This window comes from Parasteatoda tepidariorum, chromosome 1 (assembly GCF_982258835.1).
Source record: "Parasteatoda tepidariorum strain Cologne lab strain chromosome 1, Ptep-v5.0, whole genome shotgun sequence".
In the NCBI taxonomy this organism is placed as follows: domain Eukaryota; kingdom Metazoa; phylum Arthropoda; class Arachnida; order Araneae; family Theridiidae; genus Parasteatoda; species Parasteatoda tepidariorum.
The window spans coordinates 104,027,152-104,054,824 of NC_141755.1; the positions used below are offsets into that span (position 1 = coordinate 104,027,152).

The 27,673-nt window shown below is 27.2% G+C and overlaps 1 protein-coding gene across 10 annotated transcripts in view; it reads left to right on the forward strand.

Moving 5' to 3' along the window:
* Positions 1–24,570, forward strand: part of LOC147816663 (coronin-2A-like) — a 48,705-nt gene extending 24,135 nt beyond the window's left edge. For 4 of the 10 annotated variants that reach the window (XR_015428662.1, XR_015428663.1, XM_087149950.1 and 1 more), the window contains exons 5-6: positions 14,479–14,603; positions 24,405–24,570. Coding sequence is in view for 6 of the 10 variants with exons in the window: in XM_087149960.1 (XP_087006086.1) it covers positions 14,479–14,603; positions 24,405–24,427 (148 nt within the window). In the remaining 4 variants the exon portion in view is untranslated. The other 6 variants (XM_087149940.1, XM_087149958.1, XM_087149937.1 and 3 more) reach the window with 2 other exon arrangements.
* Positions 24,571–27,673: the final 3,103 nt, after the last annotated feature.

The window sequence follows — 27,673 nt, forward strand, 5'->3', positions numbered from 1 at the left end:
GCTGTTAGAATTTTAATGTTGTCTGAATTTTAAACTCATTTTTGGTTTACTTTGAAATAACAAGGAAAAGCTCCTAGTTACTCCAAAATGTTTCCTTTTATTTCATTTATTGTGCCCTATGAAAAATATTTTTTTTCTTTCAATTTTGTAAAAAAAGTGATAAAACCTGCAGAAATAAACTCCTTAAATTATACTTATATATAGGTATTTTGTGTGAAAAAGTATAAATTGACTTTTCAAAACACGAGAAACATTTTTAAACAAATCTATATATCATAATCTCTATATATCTTCAATATCATTGAAGATATTTAGAGATATCACTATTGGCAAAAAAAAATATCTAAATTCATAATTGTAAATGTTTTGTAATTTCAAAAATGCATTTTCGAAATGTTTCAAAGTACTCAGTCCCTTTTTCAATGATAATATAATTAAAAAAAGAAAACTAATGAACTTTTCTGGAATACAATTAATTAACTTTAAAAAAAACACATCCATGTAAATAGCATGTTGATTTCTCTCTTTTTATTAATTATGGATTAAAAGCATGTGTAAAGAAATATTCTTGCTGCATTTTGTATTATTTTAAGTGTGAAAATTTATACATTATTTAAAAAGTTACTATTTTTTACTATTTTTTAAAAAAAAAATATTTTTATCAAAAATATTTATTAATGAAAAAATTGATTAAACATAATAAAATATGTTCTAAAAAAGAAATAAATTTTTAAATTAATGAAAATTATAAAAAAAAGTTATGTATATAAGAAACTCATTCAGTTTTGTTTTATCCATTCCAATGTTGACACAGTTAAAATAATAAGTTAATTGTGTGATTGTTTGAATTGCCTTCAAACCAGTTGTCCTAGAGTTTCTGATACTAAGTGAGCTTTAATGGTACCAAACCTTCCAATTTTACTTTCTAGCCGATAATCTCCATTTCATTCCTGTTAGCAAATTAAGTTAAAAATTATGTGTGTTGCATATAATATGAATCAGACTGTTTCGTTTTTATTATACTTTTATTAAATAAAAATTAATAAAATAAATAAACTATATACATGAAGAAAATTATTGGCGCTGCTGCAATCACAGTAAACAATGAAAAGTAGTTCATGAGAGAACTTCCAAAGTTGAACTTGAAATACGTTTGATTCTCTGACAGCGATGCAAATTGGGGTGGGGGCTGTGATAAGGGTAAAACATGTAAGCGTACATTTTTGATATCTAACATATTAAGGGAAAAGTCTGAAAATTCTTTATTAACTGTCTATTTCTTCTGTAGAACTATCTATTTCAGTCAGTCTTTGATCTGCAACGCTGCATATAGACAACTCTGTGCTATTGATGTCGCTGTTATGCTTATTTTCTTTCTTCAATAAATTTGTTAAGTTTAATTTTTAAGTTAATCATTGTCTCTTTTTTCATTCTTAGTTTTCATTTCAATAATTCTAACCGTAGCATGTAAATGAAGAACTTAGAAATAATTTTGTTTTGTTTTTAAATTGAATTGTGTTTTATGTTTTGAAATATTATTGTTTTGTTTTTAAATTGAATTGTGTTTTATGTTTTGAAATATTATTGTTTTGTTTTTAAATTGAATTGTGTTTTATGTTTTGAAATATTATTGTTTTGTTTTTAAATTGAATTGTGTATTATGTTTTGAAATATTATTGTTTTGTTTTTAAATTGAATTGTGTTTTATGTTTTGAAATATTATAGACTGGGGCTGGAGCCAGAACCAATTAACCAGTAGTTTATAACCTGGATTGTTCAATCAATTAAGCAACTTCAAAAAAATTTTGTAATTACTCCCATAGACAAAGCTAACAATAATTATGCTATATTCTGTAAAAAATTCTATGCTGAACTTTTAAATACGGAATTAAAAAATAGTAAAAATTTTGAACTTAGTAATTTCAATAATAATATTGCCATTAAAAAAATTTTAGCTTTTTACAAGAGATTAAAAATTAAAATTAGCAATATACAATTTCCTTACTTAATTATCAGTCCTAAATTTCATAAAATTCCAGTAAAATTTAGAACTATCACATGTGGGTCTAATACTTATTTAACTAAACCTGGCACCATTTTCTCTAACTACTTAAATAAGATTGTTAACTATATTACTAAAGAAGGTTTCTCTTGGATAATCACTAATAATCAACCGATTTTAGATTTCATTAAACATAATAAAATTAATTCTATTGCGACTTTTGATTTCCAGGATCTTTTCAATAGCATTCCCCTTTCTAAACTAAAAGATGTCCTTTTGAATTATTACCATGATTTTAAAAATATCCTTTGTTGCGATTTTGATTATTGGGAAATTCTGATTAATTTTTGTCTTTTTAGTAATTATCTTTACAATGGAAGGGATATCTTTCTTCAAATTAATGGAATACCACAGGGATCTAATTATTCATCTCTCTTAGCTAACTTATTTTTGCATTATTATGAAAAAAATTATACTCTGAGTATTAAATTTGTTTTTAGATATATTGATGACTTAATTATCTTTAATTTCCAAGATTTTACTGTTTTATTGAGTGATATATACCCTGAGGAATTAATCTTACTTCGTAATCATGATGATAATATTAGTTTCAATTTTTTGGATTTGGGTATTATGAAAGTTGAAAATATCTGCTTTGTTGATTTATACGATAAAAGAAATGATTTTAATATTAATAAACTAGTTACTTGGAATTCTAATGTTTCTAGGAGCATCTATTTAAATACCACTTTTAATGAAATGAACAGAATTAAAAGAATATGTAGTAATATTTATTTATCCAAAAAACAAATCGATAAACTCTTTCAAAATCTGATAAAAAGCAATGGATACCCAACTAATGTAATAAAATTTTATATAAAATCATTGAATTAATCGTATATTTTGGTGGATATATTTTCTAAAAATTTTTTTTGTTAATTTTTATGATTTTCCCATGTGCAAATCCATTTCAGGCCAAAATTCATTGCCAAAATTATTTACTAAATAATTTCTTTGTTAATTTATATAATTTTTCCATGTGCAAATCCATTTCGGGCAAATCCGTGGTTAGAATTATTTACCAAAAATTCCTTTACTAAATAATTTCCTTTGTTAATCTATACAGTTTATGTGCAAATACATTTCGGGCAAATCCGTGGATAAAATTGTTTGCTAAAAATTTCTTTATTAATTTATACAATTTTTCATGTGCAAATCCATTTCGGGCAAATCTGTGGCTAAAATTATGTACTAAAATTTTTTTTCTTTGTTAATCTTTCCATGTGCAAATCCATTTCGGGCAAATCCGTGTTAAAATTATCTATTAAAATAGGGGTGCACAACCTTTTTGAGTGAAGGGCCACTTGCACAGCAGGTTGGCTAACGAAGGGCTGCACATGTATTTGGAGATGTTAATGACAAATGTAGCAATGTTTATTTAAACATTAGCGTTCCATTTTTTTTCTCAATAAACTTAGTCATATCAATAACTTAGTAGTGTTCCATTATTAGAATTCATTCAAAAATAAAAAAACTTAAACTTTTTTTTTACAAAAAAAAAAAACTTGCTATTTTTATCATATGAACAATAGATTTATCAAAATAAATAAACATTGAAGAAAAGAAATGTTTTTTTCTATCATATGCAATACAAAAATTTATTTTAGAATTAAATTCTAATAAATAAAAAAAAAAACTGCAATCCCCACAGAATGAAAGTAGGAAAAAGTTTAGTCATAATTAAGTAATATAAATTTAAATTAAATATTTTAATGGAAGAAAATTTATAGGTTTTAAACAAAACCCTAAAATAAAAACAAAACTGTGATAGTTAAAAATAAAATTCAATGCTTATTTTGTAATGTACTTTATTATTTTGTTTTATTAATTATTAGATTTTTTTATATCGTAAACATTTTCCTTTTTTTTTATCGAGAAAGATCACTTAAGCAACAAAAAATATAAATCTAAACTACAAACAGTGAGCAGTTTAAAAATTCACGTTTTCCGCCATTTTATGAATTTCTCAAGTTGCAATAACATTGCATTTAAATTAGGGAGGGATGTAACGAGTACTTGGCCCTTCTGTGAAAAATTCAGTTGGTTGAATGATCAGTCAAATATTCGGCAGAATATTTTTTAGAAATGTATTTTTCTAAGTTTTTTTTATTTCTGAATTTTTATAGATATTATTTTAAAAAAAAATTATAATCAGAAAAGTCAATTTCGTCATTTTTTCGATACTTTGAGAATTGAGAAGGATTTTTTTCCATTTCTTGCTGTTTTTATTATAACCCAGCATTTTAACAGAATGTTTCATACTATTAATTTATTATCACTCTTTCCTTGTACTGTAATATAAATAACCAGTAACATAGAAAAGTGTGATTTTCAGTATCAAAGTTTTGTTTCAGGAACTAAGAAATATTTGTTTTTTCTGTTTTTCTTTTTTTAGGCATTTTTATTAAGACTCAGCATTTTTTTTAAAAATAAAGTTACTAATAAAATTTATTTTAGAGCAGTTTTTTTTCTTCTAAAATTATGGCAATGAGAAAAATTTAAATTGAGATTTTCGGCATAAGATTTTCATTTAAAAAATTAAGAACCTTTTTTTCTATCTTTTTATTTTCTTTAAATAAAAAAAAAAAACTTTTTTTAGATGTTTTCATTATAACATAGTAATTTTTAATAGCATTTCTGTTGACTCAATTCTTTTTCCTTGGCTTTTTCTGGTAATTGAAAAACTGAGATGTTCAGCTTTAAAAGATTTTTTCAAAAATTAAGATTGATTTTTATGTTCTCTGTTTCGCTTTTCGACATTTTCAAAAACGTTCTTGATTGGCCTTATTTTTTAGAGTTAATTTATGAATACGTTTTTCCAAGAAATATTATTCTGAGCATTGAAATTTTAGTTTCAGTGTTGCTATGCTGCTAAAAGATTTTGCTATTTGGCCCCAAGTGTACGGCGTTCAGTCGATTTTTTCTTCTTTTTTTTGCCGAATACTTGGTTTCTGATCAAATCACAATTCATTACCACATTCGACCAAATCATATTCGTTGCGGAAATAAAAGTGAAGGAAAAATAACTAGGATTTATGATAAAACTGTACCGAAATAACGTATCAAAAAGTGATTATTTAATTGCGCGATTAACAATCACGTGTCGTAATACTTACATAGTTAAATAACGGGATCGTCCAAATCATGTGGAAAAGTATAGAAATAATTGGGAAAAAATATATTTATGCTGAACTCAGCACGAATAAAGCGTGTTAAATGCATGATTTAAAATTTGCATGTCGTAATAGAATAATTGGAATTTTTATAATACGTGGGAACGCATAGCAATAACTGCCGAAAAAAATGTTGAAAAAAAAAGAAAGAATTGCAAAAAAAAAGATAAAAAATCACTTAGATTTAAGATGAAATCGGCATAAATAAAGTGCACAAAAAGTGATTATGCGATCTGAAACTCGCGTTGTAATAAAAATTCGGGATTTTCGAAATCACGTAGAAAAGCGGAAATAACTGTTTAAAAAAAATCATTTATATTTACGATAAAATCGGCTTAAAGAAAGCGCATTAAACGTACATTTACTAAAGAATCTGTTAAAATTGATTGTGTCAAAACGTGATGATTTAAAAATGCGATTAAAAATTGCCATTTTTAAAATTTTTTTTATTGTGTTTAGAAGCTTTCGCGGGCCGCACTTCATTAGTCGAAGGGCCGCATTTGGCCCGCGGGCCGCAGGTTGTGCACCCCTATATTAAAATTTTTTCTTTGATAATTTAAATAATTTTTCTATGTGCTAATCCATATCGTGCAAATCCGCGGCTAAAATTATTTGCAAAGCAGGCAATTTATGTTTCTCTTTTCTATTTTATATTTTTTCTTAAATAAACATCTATCTTCTAAAACTATTTATGATCAATTTTTTAAAATTATCCAGTATAATATTACCTTGCGCACATCCATTTTGGGCCCATCCTTGGTAACTAACAAATCAAAACTCAAAATAACAAATCACTTCAGCAGTGCAGTAAGAACGACACTTTAAAACCCTCTTGTTACACTCTATTTGCGCTTTTGTTTTCATATTTTGTAATCTGGCAATCTTTCTGCGAAAACATTTTTAAATCATTCTTGAAAAATATCCGTCCAAGTAAGTTGTTATGATTTTGCTACTCGCTTTATAGTCCCCCCTTTTTAATGTTTTTATTTTATTTTATGATCTGTTTCTACATGTTATTTGTACTTTTTATGATCTATTTTTATGTAGTTATTTTTTAAAAAAATTTTTTGAGTGCTCCTCACACTATTGTATTAATATATTTTGCTTTGGCTTTATTGATACAATATCAGAAAGCACTCTGTTTTGCGGATATAATCGTGTGGGCTGAAGAAAAGATTATATTTTTTTCCGGCTTTTTTAATTAACATTTCATTTTTTTTCTTCTTTTTAATACTTATTATTTCCCACCCCCTTTTTTTCATATGTCTATAATTTTTCTTTGTTTTATTCTTCATTTTGAACTTATCTAATGAGTTCTGTTTACTTGCAGCTTAAGCGCAATAAATGAAACTTATTGTTTTTCTTAACTTTCTTAGTGTTTTCTTGTATTTATTTATGTATATATATATATATATATATATATATACAGTGAATTTGCGATAACTCGGCGACTGACGAAAAACTTCGACATATCGGAAGTTCGACTTACCGTCAGTTTCGGCTTTGGACTTTCAAAATATTGTCGGATTATTTAATTAATGCTTATTAATTACAAATCTCCTAAAATATTCCATTCCTCTCTAAAATGTATTTAAGAGAAATAATAAAAAAAAACTTTTTTAAATTTTTCATTGAATAACAGTCTAAAAATCTATCAGTTATTTAAAATTTAAGTAAAATTTACTGTAAACATAGAAAATAAGACCCTTAAAATAAATGTAAAACTACAGCTGTATAGGAATTTTTTTACATCAAATATTGAAGTGTTGTCAATATAAAAAGAACATTCTTAGTGAAGAGAAAAATGAATAGCAAATCTAAAAACATTATTAGAGATTGATTCCGTAATGTTCTTATTTTAAGAATCTTGATAAAATTACTTATATAAAAAATTACAGTTCTATATTAATTAGTATATCATTTTTTAAAAACTAGATTAGGAAGAATATATGAACTTTCTCCTTTGATAATCCTCCAAATACTATATAATTTTTTAAAACCCATATTAAGAAGAATATATTAACATTTAAATTAAGAAATATTAAATTAATCACTTCAAAACGCTAAGGATAAATAAAAGTATTCAAAACACATGTCAGTAATTCCAGCTTCTAAGTTAACTCTTGTAAATAATTTTAGGAACAAGTTAGAAACAAAAAATATTTTACTTGATTGAAAGATTTTTTATAAACGAATTATTGCAAAACAATGGAAGTGTACAAGAATCAAATAAATAAGTTTACTTACAATATAAAATAAAAATTTTCAACATCTGCAGAATAAATGAATTTTCAAACTAAAATTGAAAGCTTTTATTTACACAAACCGTAAGAAATTTAAAAAAAAAGTTCTACATAATAAAAGAAAACAAAAAAAAAAGTTATGCAAATAGTAGCAGTAAATTATTTATCCAAATGTATTAAGACATAATAGAAATACTTAAAAAATAAAACAGCCAAAATCTAAACATATTTAAATTAGACAATATATATATATATATCCTTATAATAAAATGCCTTCTTGAATTTGCAAAAAACTATATGAGGGTTCAAGAATATATTTTTAAGAAAAATGAAAAATTACAGAGTTTTTAAGCAGTTTTTTAGACCATTTCATAAAATACTGAAGAAAATTAATCAAGTTACTTGAGAAATATGGGCATATCTCATGCAGAAATAATTTATTTTGTACTCTAATTATTTGAATCACAAAAATTATTAATTCAGTTTTTATAATGAGAGTGGGATGTATATATTCAATTGTATAAAATCTTGCTTTATAACAGATATTTTTCAAACTTTTGAGTGAATTCCATATAACAAAGTTCCAGAAAGTAAATTCCAGAAACAAAGGTTCTTTTTTTTTAAATATAGAATTATGAATACAGTAAAAGCTTTAAAGAGTATGGCACATAAAGAGAAATCTGCCATTACGACAATTTTTAAGTCATCGTCAAAATAGTAATATTAAAATTACAAGAATTATATATTTATAAGGAGTTAAAAATGTCTAGCATTCAATTATTGTGAAAAAAGCTTTATCAATACAAAAAAAGTGAAAAATTAATATCAATTCACCTTATTTAATTCCTATAGCCTTAACCTTTATGTTTATAAAATAAATGTGTGTAAGAAATTACCAGCCAAAATCATCTTCCACTTTAAGAAAGAAAAAGTCTTCTAATGCACATTATATATATACACTGGTTATCATAAATTAAGGAAAATTCACAAAAATCGCGATAACTCAAGAAATTACACATGGAATTTTATGAAACTTACCCACAATATACAACACATAGTAAGGTATTAAACAACATAAAAAGAAATTATCAGACATTAATAGTAGTATAGAAATTAGCACATGTATAAAATAAACAGATTGGAAGTATCGGTTTGCAATAGAAAAAGTACCTTTAATATGGAATATGATTGCCTCTAGAAGCAATACAGCACAAACAGCGATGTGTGATGCTTTCAATTATGCGGTCTATCAGTTCAATAGGAAGTGAGAGCCATTGCTCTTGTAAAGCAGTTGCAAGCGTGGCAAGGGTCTGAGGGGGCGGATTGATGGCAGATACACGCCTCCCTAGAGCATCCCAAACGTGCTCGATAGGATTCAAGTCCGGGGATCGAGCTGGCCACTCCATGCGAGTAATTGTTTCCTGTTGAAGATAATCATCAACAATGCGAGCTCTGTGTGGTCTTGCATTATCGTCCTGTAACAGGAAGCAATCACCAATTGCCCCGGCATATGGGCGCACATAAGCATCAAGGATGTTGTCTCGATAAACCTGAGCATTCACGGTTCCCCTTGGAAAGACATGGAGGTATGTGCGCCCTCCTAAGGATATGCCTCCCCAAACACAGACACTGCCTCTTCCGTATGCATCTCTTTCACGGATGTTTGATGGATGATAACGGGTCCCAGGTTCTCTCCATATCAAATAACGTCTACTGTCACTTTCTAGACTAAACCTGGACTCATCCGTAAAGAGAACAGGCCTCCATTGATCTGACGTCCAGTGGACATGTTGTCGGGCCCACTGCAAACGGTCTCTCCTATGGCGTGATGTGAGCGGCACGCAAATGGCTGGTCGTCTAGCATACAGACCACCTTCGTGGAGCCTTCTGCGCACAGTTGACGTTGACACCAACCTTCCGGTGGCTGCAGCAAGAGAGGATCTAAGATGTGTCGGAGTAGCGGTTCTATTCCTGCGTGCACTTAATGTCAAATATCGGTCATCGGCACTGGTCGTAACAGTTGGCCGTCCTTGACTGAACCTCCTAGATGCCGAATCTGTGGTTTGAAATTGCCTCCAAAGTCTATGAACCACAGATGGACTCACATTTAGCCATCTGGCCACTTCTGATTGACTCTGCCCTGCCTCTAGTCTCCCGATGGCTCTCCATCGTAGTTCTTCAGGCAAATGATGCCTAGAGGTCATTATTACGAATTGGCTATCTCAGATTTTCAATGTCGCAATCACAGTAAAATTTGTGTGCTTTCTCTCAAACTTGGACTTTTATGCTCCAGGCAGATGACGTAAGCCGAGTGCAGCGCCACTAATTTGTATATTGCAATTTTACTCAGCTACTCTTAGTGGACAACATATGCAAATTTTGCACGGTTTGGCTTACTTTTGAAAGAGTTATCGCTATTTTTGTGATTTTTCCTTAATTTATGATAACCAGTGTATATATATATATATATATATATATACAGTCAATTCGCTATAACTCGAAGTACGATAACTCGAATATTACTATAACTCGATTTTTTTATGAGGTCCCAACCCTTTTATCTTCAATTTCATGTTAATTATTCTCGATTACTCGAATTCTACTCCTTTAACTCAATTTTTTTTGGATCTTTTAAAGCAAAAAGAAAAACTTAGGAGCTGATATCTTGCCCCTTCCTTTGCAACACAGACACAATGTCTTTCGCACTCTTCATGGAGAAGCTAAAGCTGTCCCTCTTGAAGTATGTGAACAGTGGTTAAATGAAACGTGCTTAAATCTGTATTGAAGAAATTGTGATTAAAGCTAAGGAATTAAAATTTTATTTGTCTCCTAAAATCTTAAGTAATATTCTCTCGGTACTTGAAAAATGGACTAAGTAGAATCTTAATTTCAAATTCTGCTTAATTTCTTTTAACATAGTACAAGTTTGATATCCTAAATTTCTTGGTACAAGAAAAAGAATTGAAATGCCTTAATTACAAATAAAATTAGTTAACTTTAATATAGTAACTAAGTAATGCCTCAAATATCAAAATAACTTTCTTTCCTTATTATCCATCCTACAAAATGTATATCATACATATAAAAAAAAAATTTAATTCATGAAAACCATTTATTTAATTAAAATTTGCATCATCACATTTTGTAAGCTTTTGTTTAATAGTCTTATGTAATTTGCTTTGGAAAAACACAAGATTAAAACTTAAATTTATGAAAATGTGGAATCAATTTGTTTTAACTATACCTTTTAGGTTGCCCCCCTCCCCCCAATGTTCTGCTCAGGTTTCAGCCACTATTCAAATAATTACTTCATTGACAAAATGTTTTTGTATTTTTAACTTTATAAAATTCTCCAAAAATTAGTTGGTTATAATTTAATAACAATAATAGATTTTATATTGCACTCTTTTTCTGAAAGCTTTTGTATTCCCTTTAAAAGAAACCTGTGAATTATTTTTTCTCAGCAAACCAACCAATCACACATTTTTTTTAACAGCAATGTTTATCGACAAATTGTTACAATTGTTGCATTAATGCTACTTTTTTCTATTTCATTTTAACCTTTTATAACGTATTTTAATTTAAAAAAAACTTTTTTTAAAGTACTAACTATATACTAATATTTAATTTTACTCTTTTGTTAGTCAATAATTGATTTTTGATTCAAAATTTTGTACCAAAACATTAAAAAATGAATAAAAAATCTTGCCAAATTATCAAAATAAATTATTTTTTTCAAGATATGTTAAAAAAATAACATTTTAAATAAAATATTTTATAATATAAACACTTTTCTTGTACCCACATCCTACACTTTATTAGAATAAAGAAACTAAAACCTAGAAATTTTAAGATTATTATCTGGAAAATCAGGGAAATTTGAAATCTGATTTGAGTGGTCACCCTGGTAGAGCAAATTATACGTTTTTTAGTTTATGGTATATCTCTTTTAAAATTAGTCTGGCATATGTCTGCTGTTCCAGAAAATCTCCTTATTTTTTCTTTAATTTGACCTTGACCCACTACAAAGCCTTTATTGTATCACATATTCTGTTTTCCTTTGTTTAAATTTATTTTTTCTTGGGTGTAGTGTGTTATTTTCAAGTCAGGATAATCGTTCATATCATTATAAGTAAAATATTAAGAAAATGTTCCAATATAAAATTATAATAACTGTGTATTTTACTCGTTAAATAAGCTTATTTTGCAAAAAGATCAATCTTCAAAAGAAAAGAATGTGGTGCAATAATGGGAGTTTGTGAGCAGAGTTTTCTTCTTTTTTTCTTCCCTCTCTTAAAGTTTTTTTGAACATTGACTAACCCTTTATTTTTATTAGAAAAACTTTTTGTCAGACTTCTAAACTTAAATATCCATATTCAAACACTAACTTAAGTGGATATTTTTTATTACATAATGATTTATGCCAGATATTATAAAACCATTTAAATGATAGGTTATTTTTATTTTTTCATGTATCTTACATATGTTTATTTTTTTAATTGAAGTGTATCAAAATCAGGGGAGTTTCTATAAAAAGCAATAACTTAATACAGTATAAATACATGGTTCTCAGTAAAGTTCAAGTGCCTGTGCACTCTTTTAACTTTAGTTTTCAAACAGCTGCAGCTATTTAAAGGTGTCTGCAGCTGTTAGATTGCCTATGTATTGTAAAATAGCTATGTACTACATGATTATATTACTTAAAATGCCAACTGGAGATTTGTGTTCCTATCTTGACAGTGGTACAAGATATGGGAAAAAGTAATGATGATGATAATAATCATTTTGAAAAATTTTGCATTTGAAAGAACACAAAAGAAAAGCTCCTTGAGTACTTAAAATGATCATAGTACTGCAAGGATTGCTGAAAAAAATGTAGTAAAAACCAAACATATAAAAAAAAAAAAATTAAAAAAAAAATTATTATGAAGAAATATTTTCTTAATAAGTCATAAAAAGTTGCATAATATGTAAGCTGGAAGGTGTGGAGGGAACTTAAACATTATCTAGCAAATTAAGTATGGCTTTTCTTTTTTATGCCAAATCGAATTAAATCAAAACCTAAATGAATAGGATAAACAATTTAGTAGTTATAAGGGTTATCATGCATAAAAGGTTTAAATAATGAGTTAAACCTATTTCTACATAAAAACCCTTTTAACTTCCAAACTATGAAGCATTCAGAATTCAACAGCATATTTGATAGCAATGCCTGATGTATATTAATTAATTTTTTTTTATTTAAATAGTAATTTAAGAGTTTTTACAGGTAAAGCTTCTAGTTTTGTATTCTTGGCTCTTTTTTTTAAAATCACATTCAGAATAAAACAATATGCAGAATATTATATCTCACGTGTTTAAATTGCGATTTTTAACTCATAAATTGGTGAAATTATGTTTTTCATTCTAAATTATAAAACCTATATTTTGGGTATTGTCTTTTTTGCTTTTCCAAACCACTTCCCTAGACCGCTATGCAATAAAAAGTGTAAATTAAAACATAAAGCTTTTAAAACTCTTGTCTTCTGCTGAACACATTTTGGACTGTTTAAATTTCTTTTGAGAATTTTTTTATTTTTTTAATTTCATCATTGACTTTTTGAATATCTTCAAATTTTGGTCTAACTCTAGCAACTTGGTTTGGATTTAGAACAATTCTTTTAATTATTTATTTTCTTTTGATCATGTTCTATTTAGAATAAATGTTACATACCAGATAATACCTCACTTGCTCAGGCAGCAATGTCAGGTGCTTAAATATTTATAAGTCTAAATTTGCATTATTTTTTCAATAAATCACATTAACTTCTAAACTTTTAGTTCTATCGATTGGGATTTGATTTCTTTTTTTCAATTTAACATGAACGAATACATCAGAAACAACAACTCCTTTGTCTAGATAGCAAAATTTAAGTTTTGCACCACTCTGACTTCTGTAAACTTAAAATATCTGCATTTTGCTTTAAAATACGACTTTTGTAACAATGAACTGGTTTCCTCTAAATATTTTCATGTTCTTCTATTTTGAAAGAATGTTCCTAGATCCCTAGCTTTGTTCCCTAGTTTTGTGATTAAACGAGTTAATATTATGTAAGTACTAATTTTTCCAAACATAAAAGTTATTTCAAATTTCATTAGCTATGGTCTGATCCTTATAATTAATATCATTAGAAAAAGAAATTCTCTCTATATATAAATGAATGTCTATGTGTCTTTTAAAGATTCATAAATCAGCCATCTGAATTAGGAGCATGAAGAAGGTCACTGTCATTATTCAAGCAATCTATGGCAAACTGTTCAAGCAGAATGAGCAAAAAAATTAAATAGAATTTTCTGATTGGTTAAGCATTACCCATTGTTTTAAATTTAATAAAATTTTTCAAATATTTTAAAGATGACATCAGTAGTGATAGTTTTTAGCTTATAGGTCTAATTGTTAAAAAAAAAAGGAAAGTTTATTGCTAGTACATTAATATTTAACTATTTTTTTAATTGCTATGTCAGATAAATTCAATGAACATTAATGGTAGCATTTTATCTATTTTTTATTTTACAACTTGATAACTATTCCAATTTTATTCTTCTTTCTTGATATTAGTTAAGTTTCTTTTCATAAGGTAGAAAAAACACTACATTTTTTTAAATACAAAGTTCACATAAAATTTTATCTCCAAGGCCTGTGAACAGTTCTTTCTCGGTTTGAGTGCTGTGGGAATCATTGGATAAAGCTTTGGTGGCTTATAAAAGGCCGGCAAATGGTTAAAATTTTTATAAAAAATTAGTCTTGCCAGACGCTAGAAGAATGGAAATAAAAGAAGATGGATAAAGGCTAGAAGAATGGAAGAAGCTGGTAATAAAATTAAAAAAACATAAGGTAGTGGGATTCTTGAGAAATATATTTTATTAAAAAGTTTTTTAACTTCTGAAGGTTATATTTATATTTTTGATTAAATTTGTATTTTTATGTATCTGTCATTCATTATCTTATGTTTCTCGGCAGGATAACGGCACTGATTCGCTTCCAGGATTTGAATCCCAACCCTTCATCTTCTCTTCTGTCTTCTACCAGTTCATCCTGTAAGTCAACTTCTTCCTCTATATCCACAGCTTCAGCCAGACTCAGAAGTAAGCTATTTATTTGTCTGTTTTATTTTATTCTAAAGGCCTTTTCTCATCCTAATTTTTAAAAAAATTGTTTTTAATTGATTAATTCATGCATTCTATAAGATATTAATCATTAATTTTAATAGCGAGGAAAAGCAAGCACTTTCTTTTTGAAGTAACAAACTTTTTATATTCTTTATTGTTTTATGACACATTTTCAGTTAATTTTTACATTAAAGATTTTAACAAAGTTGCCTTATGTATAATGGACAAAATAAAAAAAAAGAACCACCCTGAATAGCTTTTGATTTAATGTGATCGGATCTTCACATTCTAGGACTCAATCTTGATGGTTAACCTCAAATATGTTGATTAATTAATGTAGACGATATTTTAAGTCACATACATAAACGTACTTTCTCTTAATAAACATACCTTTATTTCGATGTACTCGAATTTCTTACCCCCAGAATATAGAGTATAGCTGTATACTGGAAAATATGGTCCCAGTAGGCTGGTCAAGAGAGCGGTCTAATGTTTGAACCTCCTAATGTTAATTTTGCTTTTTACTCATTTAACCATAAGTAGGACTTTTTAAGCAAATTGAATTTTTGCATATAATTATAAATTTTTTTAATCTAAAGATAGACATGCCAACTAGAACTTTTAGTATATATCTATTATTTTTTATTATTTAATTTAAAAATAGTCAAAAAAAGTATTGGATTCTAAGGTATATAATATTTTAGATCATTTTAAAGAATTCAACTTTAAATTTTTAAAATACAAAATTAGAGCAAAATGGGTTGGATAGTCTCTGAGAAATCGAATTTTGAAATATTTTCAAAATTTGATTTCTCAGGAACTATTCAACCGAGTATGCTGTAATTTTTTATTTTTCCATTCAAAAATACAGTTTTTAGAATGATATCAAAATTATATCCTTTAAAATTCAATTTTTTTTTTTACTATTATTAACTAAAATAATAAACAATAAATTCTCACTAAAAGTAATTTTTGCATGAAATTATCTTTCGCTAAATTATGTTAACAATTGGGTGTATTGTGTGTAAAATTCTTCAATCTGCTTAAAATTTCTTGACATATGGTAAAATATGTTAAAAGTAAAGTTAAGATTAAAGGGTCCAAACTATTTAGACAATATTTCCCAAACTTCCGCTACTCCTATATTTTAGGTGTCAGAAATCCGAATCCGTCGAATCAAAGATATGTTTATTCAGAGAAAGTTTGTAATTTCTTAACTTAAAATATCGTCTGCCTTATTTACTTAACATATTTTATGTCACCCGCACGAACCATTAAGATCTTAGAACATGAAGATCCGATCATTAGATCAAAAGTTATTCAAGGTAGTCCATTTATTATTTTACGTACATATTCAACATATTTGCGTTAATTAAAATAAAGTGAAGGAGCTGAACATTCTCTGAAACTTTATTTTAAAAAAAAATTCCTGAGTTTTTGCAAAATTCGTAAAAAGAGTTATAAAACATGAGCCTTTGCAACTTTTCAAGGCTTCCCTGACTAAACAATTGGAACAATAATTTTTTTTATCATATGTATTTTTTTAAAAATAGTTTTGTAAAAATTCTGCCTTGGCCTGAAAACTTGCAAGTTTGATGTATGTTTCTGTGTTGTGAATGTTGTCAAGGGATAAACTTTTTTTTTCAAATTTATAATTAATCATAACATGTTTTTCAAAATGATTTCTGATCCAAATTATTTGCTTTTCATTTGATAAAAGTGGTACTCCGTCTTTATAATTCATCTAGATTTTGAGTTTGATAACAAAAAATAATTGATTTAATTTGTTTATTAATTAGTTTTTTTAGTGGTATTAAGAATTTTAACTGTAGTATTGTTAAGTAATATTAAATATTATTTATATGTTTTAGAGTTTAGGTCTTTAAATGTGAAAAGAACTTTTTAAAAAAAATCTGATTGAAAGAAAGTTTTTAATATTTAATATATATCTCTTTTTAACAAATATGATTTTGATGAACCCTGCTGAAATTCTCGAATGTTTCGCTCGGGCCACCACAACCCTAAACACGAAATTGCCTGGTATAGTTTTTTGCAATGCTAGTAAATTGTTTGTTTGCTAAAACTACTTTGACAGAATGACCTTAACTAATAATTTTGTTAATTTAAAATTAAAGTTATTTTTTTTTTGGAAGTTTTAATCAATTTTAACATTTATATATAATAGTAAAATAGTCAGATTCATTTAGGCTCTGCATTCAATAAATTCAATAAATAATATTAACTTTTTTATTATTACTGGTATTAAGAATTTTGGTCGCAGTTTTATTCTTAAATGATAGTTAATATTTATACATTTTATTAAAATTTTGATCTTAAAACGTGAAGGGAGTTTTAAAAAAAATTTGATTGAAATAAAAAAAATTCCAATGTTAAATCTGTATTTTTTTAAACAAAACATGATTTTAATATTGATAAAACGTTTCGCTCTGGACTACTAAAACCAAAAGCATTTAGTTACAGGTTTTTTTAAAATTAATTTTTATTTCTTTTTCTTTTTTTTGTTGTTGCTGTATAAGTAAGTTAATTATCTGTTTGCTAAAAGTTACTAATACAGAAAAGTTTTAAGTAATAATGTTGTTAATTTGTATAACCGAAAAACTTGACTGATAGTTTATATTTTCTCAGAATTAAGAAGGAACTTCAAAGACCTATAAATAAATGTAAAATTCACCTCATTGATTAATTATTTTTATTTTTTAAACTCTTAAGAAAGCATTTTCATTCGTTGTTTATTTGATTTGATTACCTGATTATACAAAATGCCAGTAAATTTATTAAAATTGTCTTTCTTACTTTTCGTTCAAAATGAACATTATGAGACTTATTTAATAAATTTAAAATTTCTTATTTCTTGCTTCACTCAACATGAAACCTTCGAACATTGTGATGAAGAGCTTTATTTATGCATAAAGTTCAGTCAGTAGCAGTAATTTATAATTATTTAATTTTAAAAAATAAATAAATAAATTCTTACAAATTTAAGAGTCGCTGTTTCAATGTTCGGCTTTTTTACAAAAGTGAAAAAATACTAATCATGAGGTGATAATCATAATCATAATTTTACATTACTAATGTGTATGACACAGACATATGCACACATTAGAATATGTAATGTGTATGCTAGTTGTATAACCACTTTCATACAAAGCGAATGAAAAGAAAATATTCAATGAATTAATACTGAATAAATTCGATATTTTTCGGAAATAAAAAAGCTTTTTTTATTCTTTGTAATGTGTACATATGTGTAATGCATACATATTCTAATGTGTGATTTTTCATTCCTAAATTTTTACTGCAGGTACAGTTTTTCATTTCTTATAAAGGCAAGATATATATATTTGGGGAACTACAAATATTCATAAAAGATTACTAATCATAATACTAATATTGCTTTCAAGGTGATGCAGAGCAATAACCTCTTTCAATTATGAATAAACTGAGACCAAAATTTGCTTTTATTGACTTTGCGATTTTATCAGACTTTGTGATTTTTTTAAAAATGAGCTAGGTTCAGCACCCTCGATTCTAAACTAATAAGATTTTTAATGATATTGTTACTATTACTTAAGTAAAAAATAATTTTATAATTTTTTTATATATTTGTCTCCATCTGGTATATACTATCTATGCCATAAGCTGCTGATTTTACTCAAATCACTCATTTATATTAAGCAAAAATGTTTCAAGTGTGTTCTTATTAAGATTTTTGTGCGGGAAATAACTCATGATAGTCAAAATGTAGTTATTCAGAGATATACTCATGATAGTTATTCAGAGAAAGTATGTTTCTGTACGTGATTTAAAATATTGTCTACATTAATTAATCAGCATAAATGAGGTCACCCCCTCGAGCCATTAAGATTGAGTCCTAGAAGGTGAAAATCCGATCACATTAAATCAAAAGCTATTCAGGGTGGCTCTTTTTTATTTTGTCCACTATACTTAAGGCAACTTTCTTAAAATCTTTAATGTAAAAATGAACTGAAACTGTGTCATAAAATAATAAAGAATAAAAAAAGTTTTTTTATTTCCGAAAAATATCGAATTTATTCAGTATTAATTCATTGAATATTTTCTTTTCATTCGCTTTGTACGAAAGTGGTTATACAACTAGCATACATATTCTAATGTGTGATTTTTCATTCCTAAATTTTTACTGCAGGTACAGTTTTTCATTTCTTATAAAGGCAAGATATATATATTTGGGGAACTACAAATGCTCATAAAAGATTACATTTGTTTTAAGGCTAACAAAGTCTAATTTTAGAAATTTGTTAAAAACTGTTCTTATCATTCTTTGTCATAAATCATGAATAAATTCGAAAAATTCAGTTTTTGTGAGTTGTTTTAAAATCTCTAAAAGTATCAAGAAAAAATAAAATGTTGTAAGTTTTTTTCCTGTAAATGTAAACAAAGTCTGAATTTATATCACTTTTCAGATTTGAATACATATTATTTTATTTTTACTTAGTATTTGAAAGTCTTAATGCCCAAATAATGTTTATTTCATAAAATTCTGTTAAAATTTGGCATTTAAAAAACTTAAAATAAAAAATTCAAACATAAATAGTTTGAAAGCAAACAATTTAGTATCATGGATGATAATTATTGCGGAAAAACTGTAATGATGGATTCATATTTGAAATCTAACATCTTAAATATACTAAGGAATAAAGGACAAAAAATGCCAGAATGTGTTTTAAGTTTAATGTTGAAATGTGCATGTTTTTTTACAAATCTTTTACTGATACATTTTGCTTAAAAAACTTGAAAGTATTTGCTCGGTATTGTTGTTGTTGTCTATGATGCACAGAGCAAACCATTAAAAATTAATTTCCTATGTGAAGTTTTTACCCAATCTGCTAGGTATTCCTTCCCCCCCCTTACTTTGCATTTTATAATCTCTTTTTTCGTGGGTCAATGTAAATTTTTTATGATCTTTCTTACAAATATATATATATATATATATATATATATATATATAAAATTTTTTTTCCATGGAAGTATATGATAAAGTAACTCTCTTAAGTAATTTGGCACTGAATCATTCTTCTTGGATCTAAAAGTCATTGCTCTTGTTAACTTTATTAATCAGTAATGTTTTTTTTATTTGCAAATTTTATGAATGAAAATTTTAATTGTTTTATTTTCTTTCATTTTGAATTTGATCAAGTAATGCTTTGTAAAATAAAAACATGTGTAACAGTTAAAATACCTCTTGACATGCTTTTTTTTTGTTAGTCCAAGGCAAGGAATTTAGTTTTGTTACATTAACAGTGTTTTTTAAAGCTCTTTCACAAAGAAGATTATAAAGTTGACCACAGCATTACACTCTAAGTGCATATAATTTACAATTATATGCACTTGTGAAGACGAAATTCAGGTGTGGTTGGAAGTTGCATGGTATAATTGACTAATTGAAGATAGTGATGAAAAACAGGATAATGAAAAATGAAAGTTGAAGATGAAAACTAAATCATAAATTATAATAAAACTTTTATTTAGTAGTATTTGTAGAGCTCAAGATACAAAAATCACATTTTATCATTAAGACTTTAAGCTAAATAAATTTTGCATAATAATGTTAATAAGGACAGGCCATAGGAGTTAAATCTCCCACGACCTACTTAATCAAAAGCTAAATTAAAAAGTAATTGAATTTTTCCCCACAGACAGTTAGAATCATGAGAAGAGATCCAAGGTTAGTGATTTATCGAAAAATAACATAGCCGAAAATAAAGCCAGTCCCCCATAATCAATATTAGGTTTGAGAAATACCTTGGCAATGACAAATCGCCAGCAGGACTGTGAGAATTACTATAACCGTGTAACTGAAACATATTTGGGGTAAGAATTTTAAGAATAAAGAGTTATAAATAAAATAAAAAAATTCTATGAAGCGCAACAGTGAATTAATGAGTCTGCATTAGTATTGAAATAAAAAGTTAGCCATTACATTGATCAATGAGAAAAGAATAAAATATTTTATATTCGCTATTTATAAAAATTAACTAATTGATTTAATTTAATTATAATTTGATTAAGAATGTGTAAAAAAACAAGTTTAAGAAATTAAAGAAATTTTAAAAGCTAGAAAATATGTAATGTCCATTGTGGCATCAACACTATCTTGCCTTAGTGAATTATCCTGACTATACAATGAGCAAAATATTTAAATATTTTAAAAGTTATTCAGCTTTTTTAAAACTGTCAACTTAGAGAAATTTTTCTTAATAAAAATTATTTAAATCGAAGCCTTATTCTTAGCCCAGATAATGTAGCATTGGAATAATTGTTCAAGTATTAAAATGTAAAACCAGTTTCCCAAAAGTGACTTTTCTTCATATTGATGCTTTACTTCGTTTTCAGAATTAGCATGGATAATAATATTGGCTGAAGAAAGGTCAAACATGAGTGGGGCTTTCATGTGTTATAGAGGACAGGGAAAACAGTTTTTTATAAAATACTTGGAAAATTCCTGCATCATACCTAGAAAATAATCATTCCCAGAATTTTCAATAATAGTAATCAGTGATTGAGATTCAAGTTAAGTAATTCTAATGTTTATTACAATTATTTTATAAAATTCTACTTTTAAGTGAAACTTTTCTATGTATCCATTCTCATTCAATTATATGGTTTTGATCACAAAATCTAATTTTTGACATAACGAATAAAAGAAATCAAAGTTTACTGATAAAAAATTGCATGGTATTGGTATTAATTAAATATGATATGAATTTCCATTGAAATTTATCTGATATACCTGGAAAAATCATGGAATTTTTTTCTGAAATTGAGTGGCATCTAGGACGACCCAACAGTTGTTGAAAACACAGAGCAGTTATAAAAATAGCTTATTATTCACACAAAAAAGGAGCTTTATTTCATTTGATGACCGAGTCTTTAAAAAATATCCTATAACTTATTCCTATGGTCAATGACTCTTTGAGATGAATAAAAAAAATAATGTAGCGATTTTAAATGATAAAAAATGAAATCAAACAAAATGCAAAATTATTAAAAATACTTATCAGCATTTTTAATGAGTTTCCATTTAACATTAAATAAAATATTAAAATTCAAAATTATTATACAAAAAATGGCCAAAATTTTAGCATGTAAAATTATGTATACAATTCAATGTACTAAATTTAAATTAAGGTTGTAAAATAAATAAAAATTACATTGTATTATTCTATTTTGATTTCTGTCATTAAATTTCTCAAACTGTCATTACCATTTTTATACAAATTTTAAGATGTATGGTAATGATATAGTTTAAGATGTATGGAATTTGTCCTACACCATAGCTACCAACTCTACTGGATTTTGACATTTTTTTCTGGATGTAATAAAAATTTTCCTCGTTTTTGTACATTTTTGAAAATTCTCTATAATTGAGGGAGTTTTCTAGTAAAAAAAAAATCCATATTAGAATGGAATTTTTATACATTTTATGTCTCGCTTGAATATTTAGATAAGTATTATGAATACATAATGAAGTGGGTCTCACTTAGAGTAATCAGTTTAAAGCTTTCCTATCTTTCTTTTTCTTTGTTCTAAAAATTTCAGTTTCTTTTTATTCAGAACACCCTTCTTAAATTATAAAATCTTTTAATTATCAATGATTATTTACTTCTCTACTGCTATTTAAAATTATGAGTTAACATGAAACTGAAAGTTTCGAATTCATATAATGTCAATCACAAATGAAAAATATTGCAGACCATTTATGTATATTAGTGTAATAAAGGTTTCGTATTTTGGGGACAATAAAAATCCCTAAAATTCCCTATCTGTAAAATATTTAGTATATTCTGCCGGAAACCAAATATTGTTACTTTTGTAAAAACTTTTATATATTTTGTACAAAGACTTATCTAGTATAAACTAATAAAAAACAAAAATTTACAATAATATTAAAATCAACTCATAAAGGGTAAGGATGTTAATGACAGCAATAAAAATGGTTCAACTTACTTTATTATTCAATATACTTAAGTAAGATTGCTAAATATTTCCATACAAATATTCTTTTTTCATTCTAAATCAGCTGCTACTAAGAATAAATGTTATTTGAGTTACTAGTGGCCATGAAACTGTTGAATGGTAAAGATGTAAAATGCTGGGAAGTCAAACTTAGTGCAAAAATATTTTTAAAATGCAGTGAAACATAAAGAAACAACTTAGTTTTAAATTTTTAATATATGTGGTAATCATAGTTTTTTTTTTCATGATCCATTTTAATTTTTATTTAAAGAATGGATAGAGCATGAAAGACCTTTTAGTATTTATATTTATCCTGATTAAAGGAAGGTAGTATGTAGCTCTGTAATTAAAATAAAATATTTTATTTTTATTTTAAACTTTTAATATTTAAAAAGAAATAGAAAATTTTCATTTTTTTGTATTTAATAATTTTAATTTAGGTTTTATGTTCAACAGTTGAATACACTGTCTTAGGGATGAATCTAGTCTAGTTGAAAATTTGTTTTTATATTGCTATTAGAAACTGTTTTAAATATTGAAAATAATTATTAGGAAAAAATTTTTCTTTATTAAAAAATTCAGTTATTTTATTTTGATTTGAAAAGCACAATGTAAAATACTATTGCAAATTCTTATAAATGCATATTTTTTTCATACTTTTTTTAAATTGTTGTTAGAAAAATTATATATTTTTTTAAAAAATTTCATTTCTCATTTTTTGACATATTATTTTAAATATAATTACAGATTTCAAAAAATGTTTTTTTAAAAGAAAAGCGTTTTAAAAAGTTTCAACTGTTGGAGCTATTTTAACTCTTCCACAGAGCCGTAGAGTTCCACGGAATGTCATTTGGGAACCATTGTTCTAGAGTGTGATCCACGTATATATAGTTAAATTCGCAAACTATTTTTAATGTATTTCAAGATATTTTCATTGAAATCCAGCTAACTGAATCCATGAATTGTATCATTAAGAATGAGCCATAATTACGTTATAAAATAATATTAATTAATTAAAATAACTTACATCGTGAATAGAAACAAAGTTATAATATCTCACCTTAATTCATAATAGCCATCGGTGTACAAGAAAATATTCGTTTTTTTATTTTATTTATTTATTTATTTCAAATGGTTAACTGTGAACAATTTTGGTTACGGACAACTTGAGCTGAGATCCTAAAGCATTTGTACTCAGTTAAAAGTTTTCATAGTACTGCCCTGATATCTTGTGTTCTGTCATTCTAGACTTGTTCTATGTCAATTTATAAAAGAGGTATCTGTGCACCTGAAAATCATGGAAAGTCACGGATTTAGGTCGCCAAAAAAAATCTTATTTTTTGAAACTGAAAATTCAGAATATTTGAATTAGTAACAAAATCCCCACTCACAGTCATATTTCATTAAAATATAAAATGTTTTTTTCCCCCTGTTCTTTATTAAATTATGATGTTCTTTCAAAAAATGAAAGAAAGAACATCATTTCTAGAGGGAATTATCTTTTAAACTTCAGTGATTTCAATTTTTTTTAATTTATTTATTACTTTTATTTTACACTTTTAAAAAAAAATTTGTAAAAAAATTGGTAACTTCAGTAAGTGAAAATTTCTTCATAAAAATTTCTTGAAATTATTCATGGTAAGTCATGTATTTGAAAATCTGAAATGTAGCAGATACCCTGTATATAAAAGTTTCTTTTATGGCTGTAAAACTTCATTATCATTCTATATCTATGTTATAAAAAGGTATTTTTTATTGCAGTTTATGTATCGAGAGTCCTGTAAAGAAGCTAAGTCTGAAACGTCTTCTGAGAAAAGATACAAGAAATAATTATATTAATGTTATTTTTTTTCACCTATTGCAGAATATATTGTACTTATTTTCTAAATATTTTAATGGCTCTGTATGTAATAAAAATATAATTCAATGCGTGTTTCTCCTTTACTTCCGAAAACAAGGTTGTCAGAAATTATTTGAAGGAAAAAAAAACATATTTTTTAAATCTAGTTTTATTTCTTTCACATTTATTAAATCAAAGCTCAGATAAAAGTTATATTATTTACTTAATAATAATTAATTAATAACAATGTAACTAAAGAGCTACTGTTTCTAACTTAAAGTGGTTAAAATTAATATGCAATTAATACAAACTAATCACTGAATAAGGTTGTTATACATATTTGCTTTTAATCAAGCTCGACACCCTCATTATTAAGTGGATCGAGGGTTCGGGTTTGTCCTTAAGATATCGAATGAGGATTCATATCTAATCTATTTATATCTAAATTATTTCAGTTATAAGCTCCTTTATTTTCAAATTATTATTGTCTCACAACCCTTCGCAGACTGAGCCAAGATGGTTACCCTCCCGCACACTGAAGCCAGTGATGCCGATGATCTACTGGGAACCGTGTCTTAACGATAAGCTCTAGTGCGACAACTAATTATTATTAACAGCTGCCTTTGAGGGGTCGAACACTAATTTCTTTATAATTTTTGGATCAAAAGAGATTGATATTAATACCAAATCCAAGGATATCTGTCAAAATTTTCAAAAACATAAAAAATATTTATTAAACATTTTCTTATTTTGTCCATTTCACCCTAGATACTGGTATTGCTAAAATCAATGATGATGCAAGTAAGATATGACGCGGGTTTAAAAAAAAATCTGTACCCTTCATTTAATGTCGACTTAGTCTATTTCGGTTATTGGCATTGTTCTCTTTTGTTTCTAATTTTTATTAATTGCTGCATTTGAGGGGATCATTTGATAGATACATTAATGATTTTTAATTAATTTTTGGTTCACAAGGGAACTTCTTTGATATTAATTCCGAGTCAAAGAACCGGTGCCAAAATTTTCAAAAACAGATACATATGTTTAATAATTATTGAACATTTATATTTTGTCCATATAATAATAGGTAGTTGAAACAGGTGTCACTAAAATAATGTTGCATTTATGATATGAGACGAGGTAAAAAAAAGTATGTGTTGCCTACATTTAATCTGTATAAAAATATGGTCCTATACCTCCCTCTAATATTAACCTATTATATTCAAATTGGACCACATATTATATTACCGGGTAATAGTGTACCCCACCAGAGGAAATAATAATAGACTTTGTATCAGGTACACAATGTGGCCCTGTAGTTTACTATGTATGTATATCTAAAATAGTCTTCTGAAAAGCTTTAAAATGAGGAAATTCGTCTTGTAAAGAGCTTTAAAAATTCGAAGTCATTTTTCAATATTAACACAAGGCCCGATATCAAACTTAATATTGACCCATAATATTTTAATTGGAACACGTATTACATTACCGGGTAATAGTGAACTACTTAGGGTCCAACTTAGAAAATTATACCTTGATAGTAAAGGGAGTCAGGGGGTCTCGAAATTTGAATCTTACTCGTGCCATTTTATTCTTTTTTTTATTCTTTTTTTTATTATTCCATTACGCTTTCTTTGCTGGATTTCACACACAGAGCATCTCACACATGCTAGAATATCCAAAATGCTGCAAAAGGAGTCGAAAAAGAGCAAATAAACTGATTTTCCTGGATTTTTCCAGTTTTTCCCAGTAAAAAAAATCATTTCCTACTTACAGGACCCTCCAGAATATCGAAAAACACATAAAAAAATAATATAATTTAAAATTAAAAAAAAATTTTTTTTTGTTGAAAATTTGTCGGTCCTTGGGATTCGAACCCAGGACCCCTCCCTCCAGCAGCGAACTTGCTTGTCTGGTGACCTACCTTCCAGTCCACGGTGATACGTGAAGCCTACCACAGTTTCGCTTCAAAAGCTCTCTCCTCTCATCTTCGCAATACACATTTAGGGGCCCACTGTGACCCCCCTAACTGGCATATAAAGATTCTCTTCGGCAGCCTTATTTGGACTACTTAGAGTCCGAGTTTTAAAATTATATCTTGATATTAAGGGGTCTTGAAATTTGAACCTTTCTCGAGCCATTTTATTTTTTTATTCTTTTTTTTATTATTCCATTACGCTTTCTTTGCTGGTTTTCACACACAGAAAACACCCCATGCATGCTAGAATATACAAAATGTTACAAAAGAAGTCGAAAAAGAGCAAATAAGCAGATTTTCCAGGATTTTTCCAGTTTTTTCCCATTTTCCCAATAAAAAAAATTATTTCCTACATGCATGACCCTCAAGAAAATCGAAAAACACATATAAAAATAATATAATTTAAAATAAACAAAAAAAAAGAAAGAAATTTTTTTGAAAACTTTCCCGTCCCTGGGATTTGAACCCAGGACCCCTCCCTCCACCAGCGAACTTGCTTGTCTGGTGGCCTACCTTCCAGTCCACGGTGATACGTGAAGCCTACCACAGCTTCCCTTCAAAAGCTCTCTCCTCTCTTCTTCGCAATGTACCTTTAGGGGCCCACTGTGACCCCCCTAATTGGCCTATAAAAATTCTTTTCAGCAGCCTTGTTTGGAATATAGTCCCTTACTTAGGGTGCGAGATTGAAAAATATACGTTGATATTAAAGGGAGCTAGGGGGTCTTGAAATTTGAGCCTTTCACGAGACATTCTATTTTTTTATTCTTTTTTTTTTTTATTATTCCATTACGCTTTCTTTGCTAGATTTCACACACAGAAAACACATTACGCATGACAAACTTTCAAATATATTGTAAAAATAATTAAAAACAATGGAAAAAACCCAATTTTCTTGGATTTTTCCAGTTTTTACCGATTATTTGAAATTTTTCCAATTTAAAAAAATTATTTCCTACATGTAGGACCCCCTAAAATACAGAAAAATACAATAAAAAAATAATATAATGCAAAATAAGCGAAAGAAAAATTTTCTTCTTCTGAGAAGTTGCCGCAGCAGGGATTTGAACCTGCGACCTCTCACCCCAGCCGTGAGTTACTGGTCCGGTGTCTTGACCACCACAGCACCCAAACACGTGAAACCTGCCACAATTTGGCTTCAAAAGCCCTCTCACGGTCAGCTGTGCAATTGACCTTTGGGGACCCCCCCCCTGC